This window comes from Sciurus vulgaris, assembly GCF_902686455.1.
Source record: "Sciurus vulgaris genome assembly, chromosome: X".
NCBI classification, from domain to species: Eukaryota; Metazoa; Chordata; class Mammalia; order Rodentia; family Sciuridae; genus Sciurus; species Sciurus vulgaris.
This window is the reverse complement of record NC_136471.1, coordinates 132,466,586-132,481,597: the sequence shown is the minus strand read 5'-3', so window position 1 is coordinate 132,481,597 and position 15,012 is coordinate 132,466,586. Positions and strand designations below refer to the sequence as shown.

Here is a 15,012-nt window from a genome sequence, read left to right as displayed (position 1 = left end):
ATGGCAACATGATATTCCCCATGTGTGTTTACCACAGTTTATGTAACCATGTTGTCTTTGGATAAAGAACTACATACTGGCCTCATCATGCAGGAGGAAAGATGTGCAACAACTTGGAACAGAACTGGTCCCTGCAAGTCTTGAGAGGAGGTGCGCTGGGATTTCTATGTCTCTGTCCATATATACATGAGGAATTTCATCTTAGACCAGCTACTGATGGTAGCATGGAAAGAAATTCAGCTTAGAGAAGGGTGTTATAGAGGAAGTGACCAGGGGGTCGCTGTGACCAAGCCAGCAGAGAACCCGTGCATTTCCACGAAGAAGCGCAAGGAAGGGCCCCTTGATGAGCAAGTCATGTTGAGCCCATATTCCAGCGGCTTGGCTCTGGGTCCAAAAACCTGAACCCAGTCCAAACAATAACCTCTGGTAATGGATTCTTCCAGTATGAATGCCAGCAGGCTAGCAACAAGGAGACACACTTCTCAATGTCCCTTCTGAAACAACGGGCTGCTTTAGACAATTTTAAAAGTTCTTTTCTTGCCACGAGGCAAATAATTTAAAGAAACAAACAATAACAACAAAAGGCAGCTTTTGCCTTTAAATGATGTCACAGGAACTCCTTCAATCCATGTGTGCTCCATTACACCAGCTTAGAAGAAACCTGACCCCTTCCCCTGCAAAAAACAAAACAAAAAATCTGTTCCCTCTGTCCTAATCCCAGCACAAGCACTCAAGGGAGTATCTTGGGACTCTATCTTGTAAGATAATTTAATAGCAATTAAGGGTTTTGTTGTTTTGGGGTAAGCCTCTCACTTCCTAGGGATGATGGCCTATTAAATATTGCAAGTTCACACTAAATAAAATAAAACGGTCAATAGTTCCCTTGGGACTGAATTCTGAACTGTTTTTTGTAAAGGGAGCTGAGACGGAATAGGAGCTTTTGCCACCCTGAAGTCACATTTTGAAGAGAAGAAATGCTATCAGGAACATTCCCCTCAGTTTCCAGAGGGCGCTCACCCAGGCTGTGACTTCTCTTGAGAGCAGAGTCTCCACAAAGCCCGGGAGCCTGCACTAGGCTTTGTTTTCTTCTTTTTGTTGCGGAACCTGCTCAGAGTGTTGTGGCTTTAACTGCAAGTGGAAGAGTGTTTCCCCCCCTTTTTGGGTAATCACAGTTCCAAAGACCTCAAATCCACGTAATTGAAGGTGCCTCTCAGCAAAAACTGGGTCAGGCGAGAAAATAAACACAGTCGCTCTAATTAGAGCTCCCCGGCCTTTCGCCTCCGGGGGTGAGGAGCATCTGAATGTCGCATGAGCTCCCTTTTATTTTGGACACCTTGAGAGAGATTGGAGAACATCCACTGAGTTCTCAGAACGCTGGGCTGAAAACGGATGCCTTCCTGGAAACTGCTTGAGAGTTAGGAGGAGCCCAGGCGCACAACGGGAAGCACCCGCACCGCAGGCCTGTGAGTGGGCCTTGCCCGGCCGACAGGCCCCACCAACTGTTGGGTTGAGGGACCTGTGGAGCGGCTCCCTGTCCACCAGTGTGTGCTCCCTGGTCCCCCCAGGGCCCTTCAGGTGGCTCTGGGGCAGTTTTCAGAGGTGGCTGAACGAGGATCCTAGCTGGGCATTCACTGGGCATCGGGCCCTGCTCTGAAAATGTACGTAACAGCCTCGAACCCTTCCGCCTCCCGCTGGGGCAGAAACTGAGCCACCACCCAGCCAGCGATCCAGACTGAACATGCTGGGCTGCAGTTAAAGGCAGGCTGTCTGCGCCCTGGTCACGGGGTCCCTGAGTCCCACATCGCGGACTCTTCTGTGGCTACCAGGGCGTTGTCTGCATGCTCTCTAGCCAATACCCTGACAGACCCAGTGAGTTCAACACAGGTAGGAACCTCGGCCTCCGATTACCCCTTATCGCAGCTGGCCGGTTTCTGGCTCCATGTCACTTGCCCACAGAAGATCGTCCTTGGCTGAGAAGACGGAGGTGGCCTTCTCTCTGCAAATACAGACTTGCTTGATCCTTCACCCTGAATGCCATCAGAGAGGCTGGTCCTCACATCTCCGGTCAAGGGGCATTAGGCATCTCATTAAAAGTCAAAGATCAGCTAGGTGTGGTGGCAGGTGTGGTGGCAGGCACCTAATCGCACAACTCAGGAGACTGAGTCAGGACCGTGGTTTGAGGTCGGCCTGGGTGACTTAGTGAGACCCTGCCTCAAAATAAATTTTAAAAGACCTGCGGTGTAGCTCAGAGATGAAGCACTTGCCTAGCATGTGTGAGGCCCCAGGTTCGATCCTTAGTACCACCCCCCTAAAAGTTTAAACAGATTTTTATGAAGCAGGCTTCCCTCATGCACACACACTCCTGCCCACTCTCCCTCTGACTTTGCTTCTTCCAAATTCAGAGGTCTTGTCCCTATCAGTCAAGAATTTAGCTCTTTCCTTTCTTGGAAGACTGCCACTTGCTCTTGGTACTTTGGGGGACAAGTGGGGAACTTTACACGACTTGTACAGGCATCCCATTAAGCTTAATGAGCTGTATGTCAGAGACAGAATCTTGGGCAGCGGCGGCATCATCATCATCATCATCATCATCATTTTTATTTGCTTAGTGTTGCCAAACCATGCCTTGAATAAAGTCGGTGCACAGCAATTTTTTCTGTCATCTCCTTGGACCTCATTTCCTTAGCCACAGAAGAAGTGGGGCAGAGTTAACCTTTTTCTTTTTGTTTGTTTTTTTCTGTCATCAAGATTGAGTAAGTAGGAGACTCCACGTGTGTTCGTGGGATGAGAAGGGCTGGTTCACAAAGCCTTCTCATTCTCTGCACAGAGATTATGTTTTTAAAGGGTGTTTGTCGGAAATGATACGCAGTATTGGGAATACTGGAACAGGGCACACAGTAGGACTTGGTATGTCGGTGGCACCGGGGAATGCAGGGCAAGGCATGGGGAGTTCGCTCGTGGATGCGGAGTTTGTTTGCCTGCTGTGAGGTCCTGGCAGATGTAGTGTCCTGTGTGTGCCTCCGTTTCCTTGTTAGCAGCATGCACAGGTGAGACCAGGTGCTGTCCAAGATTGGTATTCCAGCCGCTCTGACCCTTGCAGGCGGGGTGATATTTACCCTCCCCTGCATGGTGTCCATTTGTCTTTCCTGACTCCGTTCCCTTCTCTGGGCTGACTGCATTTTGAGGGGCAGGTCCACTGCAGCCCCCTGTCCTGTGTCTACCCGATCCAGAAGTTCTCAGGGCAGAGAGAAGCTGAAAGTGCAGAATCCTACTCCTGCCGCCATCGCCCCCTGTTAAACAGTCTTAAACCACAAAAGCTTCAGTTGTGGAAAAAGTAACTGCTGAGCTTCAGTTCGAGCTGTGGATTTTTGGTTTTTGTTGTTGTTGTTGTTTGTCGTTGCTTTTTGTTGTTTGTTGTGGGGAGAGGACTAAGATTCCCTAGCTAGAGGTTCAACTTGTGAGAATTATGCTTTTGTCTGCGCCGTAATGAGTCGTGTGCTGTGGGGCCGGGGGTGCAGAGGTCAACTGATAGTCACCCACAATTACTTCCTATATTTTAATAATACACTCTTCAAATTGCTTCTCAAAATTCCTCGTTTACCGTCCCTGATGAATGCACAGCAACCCGGAGAGTGACGGAGACACCTGTCTGTGTGATGCCTTCACGTGGGGTGTGTCATGGCCAGTCTCTCAAGTTCATCCCTGAGCCCTCCTACGCCTGTGAGAGGCTTGTTCCCTCACACCCACCACCCAGAGGGCTCCAGGGGCGGGATGGAAAGAACCTGGAGGACGAGGTTTGCGTCAGAACCGACTCCTCAGCACCCAGATGCTCTTGCCAAAGTCCGCACGGAGCGCTGACACTGTCAGATATCAGGGGTTTGTTCTTTAGTTTCTTCCCCTTAGATAATGTCTTACTTTTCATCAGGGTATGCTCAGATTTCACAGCTTCCCTTTGAGTGTCTGACTGGGTTTCCTAAGGCGATGTCTTCAGAGTGAGCTCCCCAGACAGCAAGCAGAGACATTGGGACACATTTGTATTTTCATTGATGGTTTACTTCACACCATGTGCGCAGCACAGAAATGTCACCAAATGAAACCAAAGGCAGAAAGCACTTTTTATTTATTTTATAACTGATAGCAAAAACATTAAAATGGCACCTGTTATTGGGGTCCCATGGATGTTTTGATACATGCGTTTATTGCATAACGCTTAAACCAGGTTAAACCTGTATCTCCTCGAATACTTATCATTCTTTATGGTGAAAACTTTCACCCTGCTTTCTTGTAGCTTTTTTACAGTACATTACATGTTACCTGGAGTCATGCTGCTGTGTGTGGGCACCTCAGAACTTCTAAGTGTAACTTACACCCATTTATCAGCCCTTCCCACTGCTGTTGTCCCTAGGCCTTGGGTCACCACCAATGTATTCTCGACTCCTGTGAGATCAACTTTTAGACTGTACCTATGAGCAAGATCAGGTTGTGCTTGTCTCTCTGTGCCTGGTTTATTTTCATTCAACCTGATGCTCTCTGGTTCCATCCATGTTGTAGCAAATGGTAGGATTCCATTTTTTATGGCTGAATAGTACTCCATTGCCCCACCTTTTTTTAAATCCATTTACCACTGGAAGGACATTTAAGCTGTTCGACTTCTTGGCAGTTGCAAGTAGTGCTTCACTGAACATAGGAGTGTGGGTGTGTCTTTCATGCATCGATTTCATTTTCAGTAGTGGTGTATGTCTAATGCTAATTATATTTTTAATGTTTGGAGGCACCTCCATACTGGTTTCTGCAATGGCTGTACCAGTTTACGTGCCCCCAGCCAGTAGGCTTGGGTTCCCTTTTCTCCACCTTCTCACCAGCACCTGTTAGAAGCATTTTTTCGTTGGTTTTGGTTGGTGTGCTTGCTTGGTTTTGGGCGTCTCCTGCATGCTAAGCAAGTGCTCTACCACTGAGCTACAATGCAGTTTTTATATGATCACATTATTATAAAATGTAACATCAGACATAAACTGCTGTCCTGTCTGTGAGAGCGCAGGTATTGTTTTCTTTAATCCTCTCAAAAAGAATGCAGACAGCCAAGCTCGGTGGTGCCCACATGTAATCCCAGTGGCTGGGGAGGCTGAGACAGGAGGATCACAAATTCAAAACCAGCCTCAGTAACAGTGAGACCCTAAGCAACTCAGTGAGACCCTGTTTCTAAATAAAATACAAAATAGGACTGGGCTGTGGTTCAGCAGCTGAGTGCCCCTGAGTTCAGTCCCTGGTACCAAAAAAAAAAAGAATGCAGACACAAAACACAAGCAATGTTTTGAGAGTGTTGCCTCTTTCTGATGTGTATTTTTTATTTTTCCTTGCAGAGGGTGGCTCCCGCTTCGTTAAGACCTCATCGCCGCGAGGTGAGGCTAAGATGAGCATAACCAGTGACGAGGTGAACTTTCTGGTGTATCGGTATCTCCAGGAATCAGGTAAGAGGTTGGGTTCTCTGTCGGTAGGAAATTTGCCTTCATTGCGCCACGGGCAGGCTGCTCAGCCATTGATGGAAAACCAGGCTGCAGAACAGGAGAGCTAAGCATGCTTTTTGTGAGAGTGTTAGTGGGGAGAAGAGAAGTTCCGGGGCCAAGGCATTCCCAGGCTGGAAGGCGATGACATCTCTGTTCCGATGAAATCGGATCAAGTGAGCATCAGGAGGGGTCGTAATAAACGTGGAAAGGGCTGGAGCAGTTAACTCAGGTGCTCCTGGCCTTCCATGTGGTGATGGTGATGGCATTGGCCCGCTGGGGTGTGGACTTGAACCTCGTAGATTTGAAGCCAGAGATTTATGGAGCAAAAGAGAGAAAGAGGACGGGCCCAGGGCCCCACAGTTCCTTCAGGGACGCACCTCCAAATACCCAGCTTCCTCCCTCCAGGCTGCAAGTTCCACCACTTACAGCAGCCCCACAGGTTAGCTACCAGTTCTCTGGTACGTGGGCCTTTGGGGACACCATAGATCTGAATGGTAGCATGATCCCCTGCTTGACAGTGTGGCTCCCTCCCCTTAAACCCGCCCCTGGTTGAAGATGCACTTAATACCGAGAACCTAACCTATTGGACAGCACAGCTCTGCGCTGCCCATCTTAACGCTTTAGCCTGTTTGTGTTGTGGCGGTCACAGCCTGATAAATTCATCAGAAGTTGAAAAATAGACTGAGCTGAAACACATTGACCGTAGCTGACCTGCAAGCATCCTAGCTCAGCCGCACAGCGTGCTGTAGAGATTGCTTGTTTACCTGCCGATCTTGGGGCTGCCTGGAGGTGCAGCATCTCGGGAAAATCACGTGTAGCACTCACTCAACCAAAGATCCCAGTGCAAAAGTTGGATTACGGTTCCTACTGAGAGTGTGAGGCTTCTGCACCTTTGTAAAGTGCCAGGATTATCAGTTGAACCATTGTCAGCTGAGGACCATTTGCTGGGTTTGAGGAGGAACCAGCTGATCGGCACCGGGACCCAGGCTTTTTCAGAATTAGTCTGAACGAGGGGCATGGGCAGCCATCGGAGCAAAGCAAGTGGGTCAAACCCTGAGCAAGCTACTTGGAGTGGGATTGCTGGGTCCTGTGGTAGATGTGGTTTAGCCTTATCAGAGCCTCGGTTTCCCCTACAAAGGTGGTTCTCCCGGGCAAAAGTGATAAAGTGGGTTGGGCATGTAGCACGTTAGAAATAAAAGCCCTCTTCCTTCCAAGCCTGGGTCGTTTCGTTTGAACCCCAGCTAGCATTGTTCACAGGAAGTGCATTCTTTATACGTATTTGGGCGTTCGGCTTGGCTGTTGCCAGAGCACCGTGTAAGAAAGTGGTGAGAAATGCAGTGTCCTGCCTCGCCGTGGGGGTGGGGAGCTCCTCTAGTACCTTGACCTTTGAACTTTCAGGAGTTGTCCCCAGGAGGACAGGTGTTCTCCTGTCACTACTCAGAGAATCCCCTGAGATGCCTGCAGGTGGAAAACCCCACATACAGAGTCCTGCATCCCTGTTGGCTTTAGCGTGGACTTTGAGACCTTTTCCATGTAGAAATATCTCTGTGCGGGGCTGTGTTGATGGCAGAGATGGGGAAGGTGTAAACAGAGGACAAGCCAAGATGGCCCTCCTGCATTTGTGAAAGTGAGTGAGGCTGGAGAGAGAAAACTCCGCTACCTGGAGACGGCGGCTGTGCTGGCGACTGGCCCACGACCCGGGCCTGAGATCTTCACTGTCGTCTTTGAATAAACACGGGACTCTCCATGCCTCCCCCGGGAGGTCGGCCTCCTGGCCCACATTGGTCTGCACTTGCTCCTGTTTATTCTATAAAGCCTCTGTGACCAGGCAGCTAGGGAAGGGGACTGGGACTGAGCCGTGTGCCCAGGACTTCACCAATGTCATTTCTGTAAAATGTCTGTTGAATTCTTTTCCTAATTTATCACCAGTGTACTGAAGTGACTTTCCAGTAGGTGTGGCTGGTGTTGAAGGAGAGATTGTTGAGCTTTGTGGGAGTCCTTGTGTATATTCTGGAACTTTTTTGGATGCTCCACAAGGAAGAAGGGAGAACAGCAGTAGCTGATGTTTAAGTGTACATTCTTGGGTTACTTTCTTTGTACCTCACACAGTCATTGATCCTCAACCAACTTCAAGAGTGCCTTCTCCCCGCCTATGAGAAGAAAATCATTTCCTTGATCCTGCCTCCCTCAGACACCGGTGCTCTCTCTCCTTCAGTACCACCAAACACAGTAAAAATAGGTCCTACCTCCTAGTAAATGGTCCTCAGCTCCTCCAGAGCCACTGAACTTGGGGTCAGGTCCTGCTTCTCGGCTCTGGACTCAATGAGCCAGGTGCCATTCTGCCCTTCTCCTCATCATCTTGTCTCTTTCCTTCCCATCTCCCAAATATCCATGGTGTCATTTGGAATGATTTAGGCTGCAAGTAAGAGAGGATTCCATGTTGTGGAGCACACACTTCCCCATAGGGACACAGGGTATTGAACACTGATATTTTTCCAAAAAGCCCTGCTCCTCAAATCTGAGTACACATTCTGATTTGCAACACCGCACAGCAGCAGATTCACGGCAGTCTGAAGGAGAGACAGGGTTAAGAAGCAAGCCCTTGACATGAAATAGCAGCATTTGAATTAGCAGCTGTGGCACCAGAGGGACTGTTCAGTTTTGCTTGAGTGACGGCATTCTGTTTGCAGAGTGAGGGCCTTTGTCTCTGTCGGGCGCTGTTTGCGAAGCCCATGGTGGCAGTGTGTCTTTGCCATAAGCTCACTGGACCATCCTGCGAAGAGAGAAGCCAGGGAGCAAGACTGAGTGAGCAAGAATGAGTGAGCGAGTGCCTGTGTGCATGACCTGGTGCCACCAGCCCATCCAGATCCTGGGGAGTCATGCGTTTTATTCTCTGGCTTATTTCTGAAGTGGAAGTCCATTTCCAACTTGGTAGGAAAAGAGGGACATTTCAGCAAGCGAGCCCCTGTGGATGTCTGAAGTGTTACCTCTGGGGCTTCATCCCAGAATCCCAATCTAAAGGAAACATGTTCTCCCAGACCCACATTTTTAATGTCATTCAGATAATTGCACCCACAGGAAAGGTGATCTGAGCAAGAGTGGGACCGAGCCACAAAGGTACTTACTGAGCTGGGAAGGCGTTGTTGCAGGGCAAGCTGGTGACCGAGATTTGGGGGTGAGGGAGGCAGGTCTGAGGGGATTCCTTCGAGGAGGAAAGTGGAAGCTCCCTGGAGCCGAGGGAGGATTGTGACAGCGGATGGCAGGGGTGGGAAGAACGTCATGCCTCCTCAGCTCAGTTCATGCCAAGGCAGGTCTTCACATAAGCAAGAGGTTTGCCAGGGCTCTGGGCACAGGGCTGAATGAACGGGTTTGCTGGTTCTCGTGGAAAGAAAAGCCAGGGTGTCTGTTCTGTTCTACATGCGGAGCCAACTCTGTGATGTCTTGGGGGTCTGGGGCAGTGTCACGATCTATTCTGCAAAAGAGAAAAAGTCTGGGAGTTTGGAGCCAGATTTTTACAGTAACCGATTGAACCGACTGGTTGCTCTTGGTTAAGGCTCAGAGAAGATCAGACCTGACCTCTCCTTGGTGATCGTAACGACTTTTTCTCTTTCCTTCCCTCGTTTGTTTCATCTTTTTTTGAACAACTACGCCATGATTGGCACGTAGTAAATGTGCCCTTTTTTGGAGTACAGGTCTGTAGATTTTGCAAAATGCAGGCAGGTCACGTGACCAACTGAGACAAAGAGAGGTTCTGTCACTCTCCCCAAATTCTCCCAGGTTCCTTAGTAATTCATGCCAGGCCCTGGCAACCACCGTGTGCTTTCTGCCGTTGAGTCTTGGACGTGGAGTCCTAGGGTGTATACTCACTAGAGTCTGCTTCCTTTGGTGCAGGGCCCTCGAGCTTTGTGCGTGCTGCTGCGTGCATCGACCGTGGGCTCTTCGTTGCTCAGTAATGTTCCCTTTTAAAGACTTTAGGGCAGTCTGCTTGCCCCTCTCCTGTTGAGGAACATGTGGGTTGTTTCCAGGTTTGGTGATTGCAGTGTGAAGCTACTAGAAATATTTGCCTGCAAGGTTTTTGTGTGGACGGAGGTTTTTATTTACCTTGAGAAAATACCTGGGAGTGGGATGCTGGGTCCTGTGGTAGGCGTAGGTTTAACTTATCAGAAGCCACTGGTGGTTTTTCACCTAGGGGAGCAGTAAGGCACTTTCTAAACATCAGGGGTTTAGAGAGGTGCCCTGAAAAGTAGGTGAGAGGACTTTCACCAAGCACATGTATTTGCAGGATATTGATTAAGTCTGTTGCTTTCTCTTTGGGTTCTGAATCAGGGTCCTAGCTTCCATGGTAGTGACCAGTTGAACTCTGCGTAGAATTGAAAACCGGCCAGGCATGATGGCACACACCTGCAATCCCAGCTGCTCAGGAAGCTGAGATAGGAGGACTGCAAGTTGGAGGCCGGCCTCTACAACCTAGTGAGACCCTGTCTCACAATAAAATAAAAAGGGTTGGAGGTGTGGCTCAGTGGTAGAGGACTTGCCTAGCACATGCAAGACCTGGGTTTCAATCCCCTAAACTGCAATAATGCTAATAGAAAGTTGCAGCTTGCTCAGCTCTTTGGATCAGCAGAAGCATCAGGCAGGCTTCCAACACACTACTAGGAACGCTCACAGTAATGAACCCCCCGAAGGTGCTGGTAACAATGCCAGTAAAAAGAAATGGAGAAAAGGAGCTTCACTAAAGTCTTGCCCATTGCAGTGATGTTACCCTGTTATACGTCCCCGACAGGTGTCATTTAAACATTCTGGATACTGAAAGGGTTTGTCATGACGATCAGTGGAAAAATTAATTTCTTACCTACATGTTAGTGCCCGGAGGTTGGACCACTGTCTTCACCCTGATGATTTGAAGACCCTCGGGTGTGACTGGTAACTCCCAGGATAGAACTTATTTTCAGGTGGTTGTGATTCGCAGCCAAGAGAGGCTGGTTCATTATATATCTTTATTGCCTGCATTAACGTCACCATCTTCACATTATTCAGATTTTTGCTCATTTTTTAAGAGCAAAGGTCTACACCCCAGACACATGCCATTTTCCTCAAGAGCTAATATCCAAACTCGAGACAAGCTACGTGGAATGAGCTGTGTTTGTTTTTATTTATGTAGTGTGTGTGTGAGTTTCTGTCACATACCATCCTTGTTCCTGTGAAGGTAGTTGCTGTGATCCATATGTGTGTGTCCCACCCCAAATTCATGTTAAAATCCTCACCCCATGGCGCTGGTTTTGGAGGTGGGGTTCTGGAAGGGGCCGAGGTCACCAAGGTACAGCCCACGAATGGTACAAGGGTCCTTATACAGAGACCAGAGAGCTTCCTGCCCGTCCACCCTGTGAGGACCAGGAGCAGCGCCATCTGTGAGCAGGAAGCAGCCTCAGCAGACCTGAGTCTGCCCTGCCTGGACTGGGGCTGCAGCTTGCGGAGCTGAGAGCAGTCAGGTCTGGGGTCCATCAGCCCCGGGCTGTGGGATTTTGTCACAGCAGCCCAGGAGACTCACACAGTGATGCACCAGCCCTCTGACCAGGACAGTGACATGAGTGCGTGTTCCCAAGTTCCTGTGCTAAATCCTCACCCAGGTGCTGGTGTTGGAGGTGGGGCTCTGGGAAGGGCTGAGCTCATGAGGTGCAGCCCAGGAAGGGGACCAGGGTCCTTATAAAGAAACCCAGAAGAGCTCCCTGCCCTTCCACCCTGTGAGGAGCCGGGAGCAGGTACCAACTATGAGCAGGAAGCAGCCTCAGCAGACCCGAGTCCGCCCCTCCTGGACCTGGGCTGCAGCCTGCCGTCTGTAGGCCACACATTGTATAATTTTTGTTACTGATGCCTAAATGGACAAAGATAATAGGAAAAATTTTGTACAAGTGCCTAGACTTTCCAGGTTTCGAAACTTAACTAGACTTTTGGCTTTCATTTTGTGGAGCTTGTGAACCAAGGAAACCATGAATAAGAAGGATTTCTCCTCCAGGCGATGCACTTGCTCTGAGGTGCTTCTCGCTAACGATGCTGTGCCTTAGTCGAGTTAGCATGAGAGGAAGTGGAAGAATGAGCCTCGGTAGCCTTCCCTCTCCACAGAGACAAATGGAGAAGACGCCCCCACACACCTTCAGAGATCAGCTTCTCACAGGGTGGGGGCCAGTAAAATGCTCTTTTAAAAAGATTCTCCATGGAAGCAACCCAGACTTCCACCAGTGGAGGGGTGCTCAGTCTATAAGCTGGACTGTACTCAACCTCCAAAGGAAGGAGATTCTGACCCACGTTTCCTAACAACATGGGTGAGTCTTGTTTTTGCAGTGTCCCCGGTGTGGGAGAAGCCTGAGAGAAACGGGCGGGTGTGAGGGTCTAGGCTCCAGGGGTGCCGTGAGGGGCCCCAGCTGAAGCTCCTACTAGGTTTTCAGCCCAGTCGTCACCATCAGGGTGGCTCCGCCACAACACGACTAACCTTGTGGCAGATTGTTCCCTGCCTCAGGGGTCTGTGTGGACTGTGGAGCCACATCCTGGGCCTTGGCCCGCTGAGTACCAGGAGCACGCCTTGTCCCCTCCGCTCCTGGGTGTTGGCTGGGGGCATTGATGGAATTCTCATTTCTCCACCTCTCATCTATCTCATCTTCTCCTGGGCCGCCTTGGCTTCCTTCAGACCCACCCCCCAGGTAGACTTTCACGACAGGAAAAATGCAGTGCCTGTTTTTATTAATTTTCCAGAGTATTTTTCCCCGAGAGGAGGGGGAGAGCCTACCAACAGCTCCTCTGGCAGGTAATAAAATAATTGCAAGTCTCAGACTTTCAATCTGATTTTTTTTTCCTGGGCTCCTGGTGAGTCGGCGAGGAAACCAGGAAGAGGGTGTCTCTCAATATTTGTGAATAATTGCGTCTCCAGAAGTGATTAAGCGGCTTTGCCCATCGTAATCCCAGGAGCTGACAAATTACCCCGCAGGCTCCGGTGCTTCCTAGCCCCGGGAATGCCTCCTACGGGGGACAGGTTCCCATGGACCCAGGAAGTCATTTTAATGGCTCAGCCCTCCTCCTCCAAACACAAGTTCAGGACTTATTGTTCAGCTGAGGCTCTAAAAATATTTTTTGACTGCAGTGGCTCATTTCCATTGCTAATGTGTGTCCCTGTCTTCATAAAAGGATCTTTGGGACACTGTGAAGGTCATGGAGTCCTGGTAGCCTTCGCTTTAGACATAAGTAATAAAGGAAAACTTGCATTTCACCAAATAATGAGAAAGACAGGAATAAAAGGGCCATAGTACTGCAGGATGAAGGTGGCTTGAACTTTGTGGAGAGCAGTTAGGTCTCCTGTCTTCTGCTGACCCCGGGGGGCGTAAGCATTGCCTTGGGGTGGGGTCTTGGGGAGCCCAATGCACCCTTAGGCTCAGTAAATCGCTGGAAGGACTCACAAGACTCAGGAGTTGGTGCACTCAGGCTTTAGTGCAGCAGAAGGCTACAGATTTAGGGGAGGGAAAAGTGCAAGGTGTGAAGTCCACAGGGAGGCAGACACCCAGCAGGTGTCCCTCCCCAGCGCCTGTGCAGGACGGTACACATGAAGGGTGTCCCATCACCAGCACTCACCCGAGTCTCCGCGGGCAGGCTACTTACTGGGGGCCGGTCCTGGGCATGGGGCACCCACCAAGGCAGTCAGAAGGGAGGAGGGGAGAATGTGGAACTATCCAGGATGTGCCAGCCCAGTCCACATTTAAATCTAGGTTGTGGTCGTGCGTGTCATTTGCACAGCGTGTACTTTCAGTGTTGATTTTGTTTTTAAATGACCTTAAAAACTGTAATGCGGGTTAATAACGCGAATGTGATACCCGTGCCTTCCGTTTAGAAAAGAATAGACCATCACCCCAGCTCGCTGGTGGCATTACCCCAGCTCGCTGGTGGCATCAGTAATTCTCGCGCCCCAGCAGCAGCTGCCTCCTTCTGCCTCAGCAGAGTGTGGTTGACACCGGATCCCAGAGCGCCAGCGCACATAGCTGCCCAGGCACAGAGCTCAGGCAGGAACCTGTGCTGAACGTCAGCTGCTCCATGGTAAACCCACCGGCATCATTGCTACTTACAAACAAACTCCTCTTCATTTGCAACGACTCTTTTCCTCAAACGGTCCTTTGGTTTGGTTAGAACCACTTTCAGAAGTAAAATGTGAAAAGTGACTACTTCATAGATTCCAGATGTTCAGGACCCTCTGACTCCCTGGTTCTGATGCCATTCTGGTCTTTTCTTGGTGAACTGTTCTAATTGGTGCCTGTCTTTTCTCCCTCCTCATCTATCTTAAGGGATTCTTTCATGAGTGTCAGGATAGAGAAAGCCCCATTGGCATGAAGTTCATCAAAAATATTCTTTTCAAGTAAAACTAGCTAAATTTTGCAAATTGAGACTTGTCTTTCCTGTGCTTGTTATTTAGTGAGAGGGCAGGAAAACAAATAGAAACAAGACCAGTGCAGTGCTTTATGAATTATAGTTTTTTTTAACATGTGGCCAGTTTTTTTCCATTGGCATTAACACACACGCACACGCGCACACGCACACGCACACACACACACACAAAAGGCGGCCAGCCCTGGTGAAGACGCGTGGAAGACTGGACTAGTCCTTTCCTGCTTTAGAGGTTGGTGGTGAGTCGGGAAGGTCTGCCTGGTTAGGTTTCCTGTAGTCGAGAGGATGAAGCGCTCTTACCACGCACCATGCCTCCTTCAGAGTTCACGTTGCACTGAAGACCTGCCTGCTCTGGAATGTTAATATGACCTTCAGACGGTCCCGCACTGATATATATTTTATTTCCTGCCAAATTCCCTTCCTTCCTCTTTTCAGACCAAATAGCAGACACGTTACCTGCACTAACTTTGTCCTTTTCTCTGAAGCCTCTGCTGATGCTGCGCAGACATATTTCTTATAAATGTCTGCCCCTATGTGCACTCCTTTTCTTTCCCCCACATCTGTCTGTGGTCAGTGTGCTGCTCCCTCCCCCACAAGTCCAGGGGTGCATCCCCAGTCTTTCTCCTGACCTTCCCAGTCTGGGAGCCCATCCCCAGTCTCTCTTCTGACCTCCAACTCTACATGTCCATCCCTGATCTCTCCACTGACCCTCAAGTCTGGGGGTCCATCCCCAATCTCTCCACCAACCCTGAAGTCTAGGGGTCCATCCCCAGTCTTTCCACTGACCACCAAGTTCTGGGTGCCCGTCCCCAGTCTCTCCACTGACCCTAAGTCTGGGTGCTCATCCCCAGTTTCTCCACTGACCCCTAAGTCTGAGGGTACATTCCTAGTCTCTCCACTGACCCTGAAGTCTGGGTGCCCATCCCCAGTCTCTCCACTGACCCTGAAGTCTGGGTGCCCACCCCCAGTCTCGTCAGTGACCACCAAGTCTGGGTGCCCACCCCCACTCTCTCCACTGACCACCAAGTCTGGGTGCCCACCCCCACTCTCTCTACTGACCACCAAGTCTGGATGCCCATCCCCAGTC

The 15,012-nt window shown here is 49.8% G+C and overlaps 1 protein-coding gene across 4 annotated transcripts in view; it reads left to right on the top strand.

The window, feature by feature from the left end:
• Positions 1–15,012, top strand: part of TBL1X (transducin beta like 1 X-linked) — a 187,039-nt gene that overhangs the window by 139,532 nt on the left and 32,495 nt on the right. For all 4 annotated transcript variants that reach the window (XM_079123190.1, XM_079123187.1, XM_079123189.1 and 1 more), the window contains one exon: positions 5,361–5,468. In XM_079123190.1, the coding sequence (XP_078979316.1) occupies positions 5,411–5,468 (58 nt within the window). In that variant the 5' untranslated portion in view covers positions 5,361–5,410. The remainder of the gene's footprint in view (positions 1–5,360; positions 5,469–15,012) is intronic.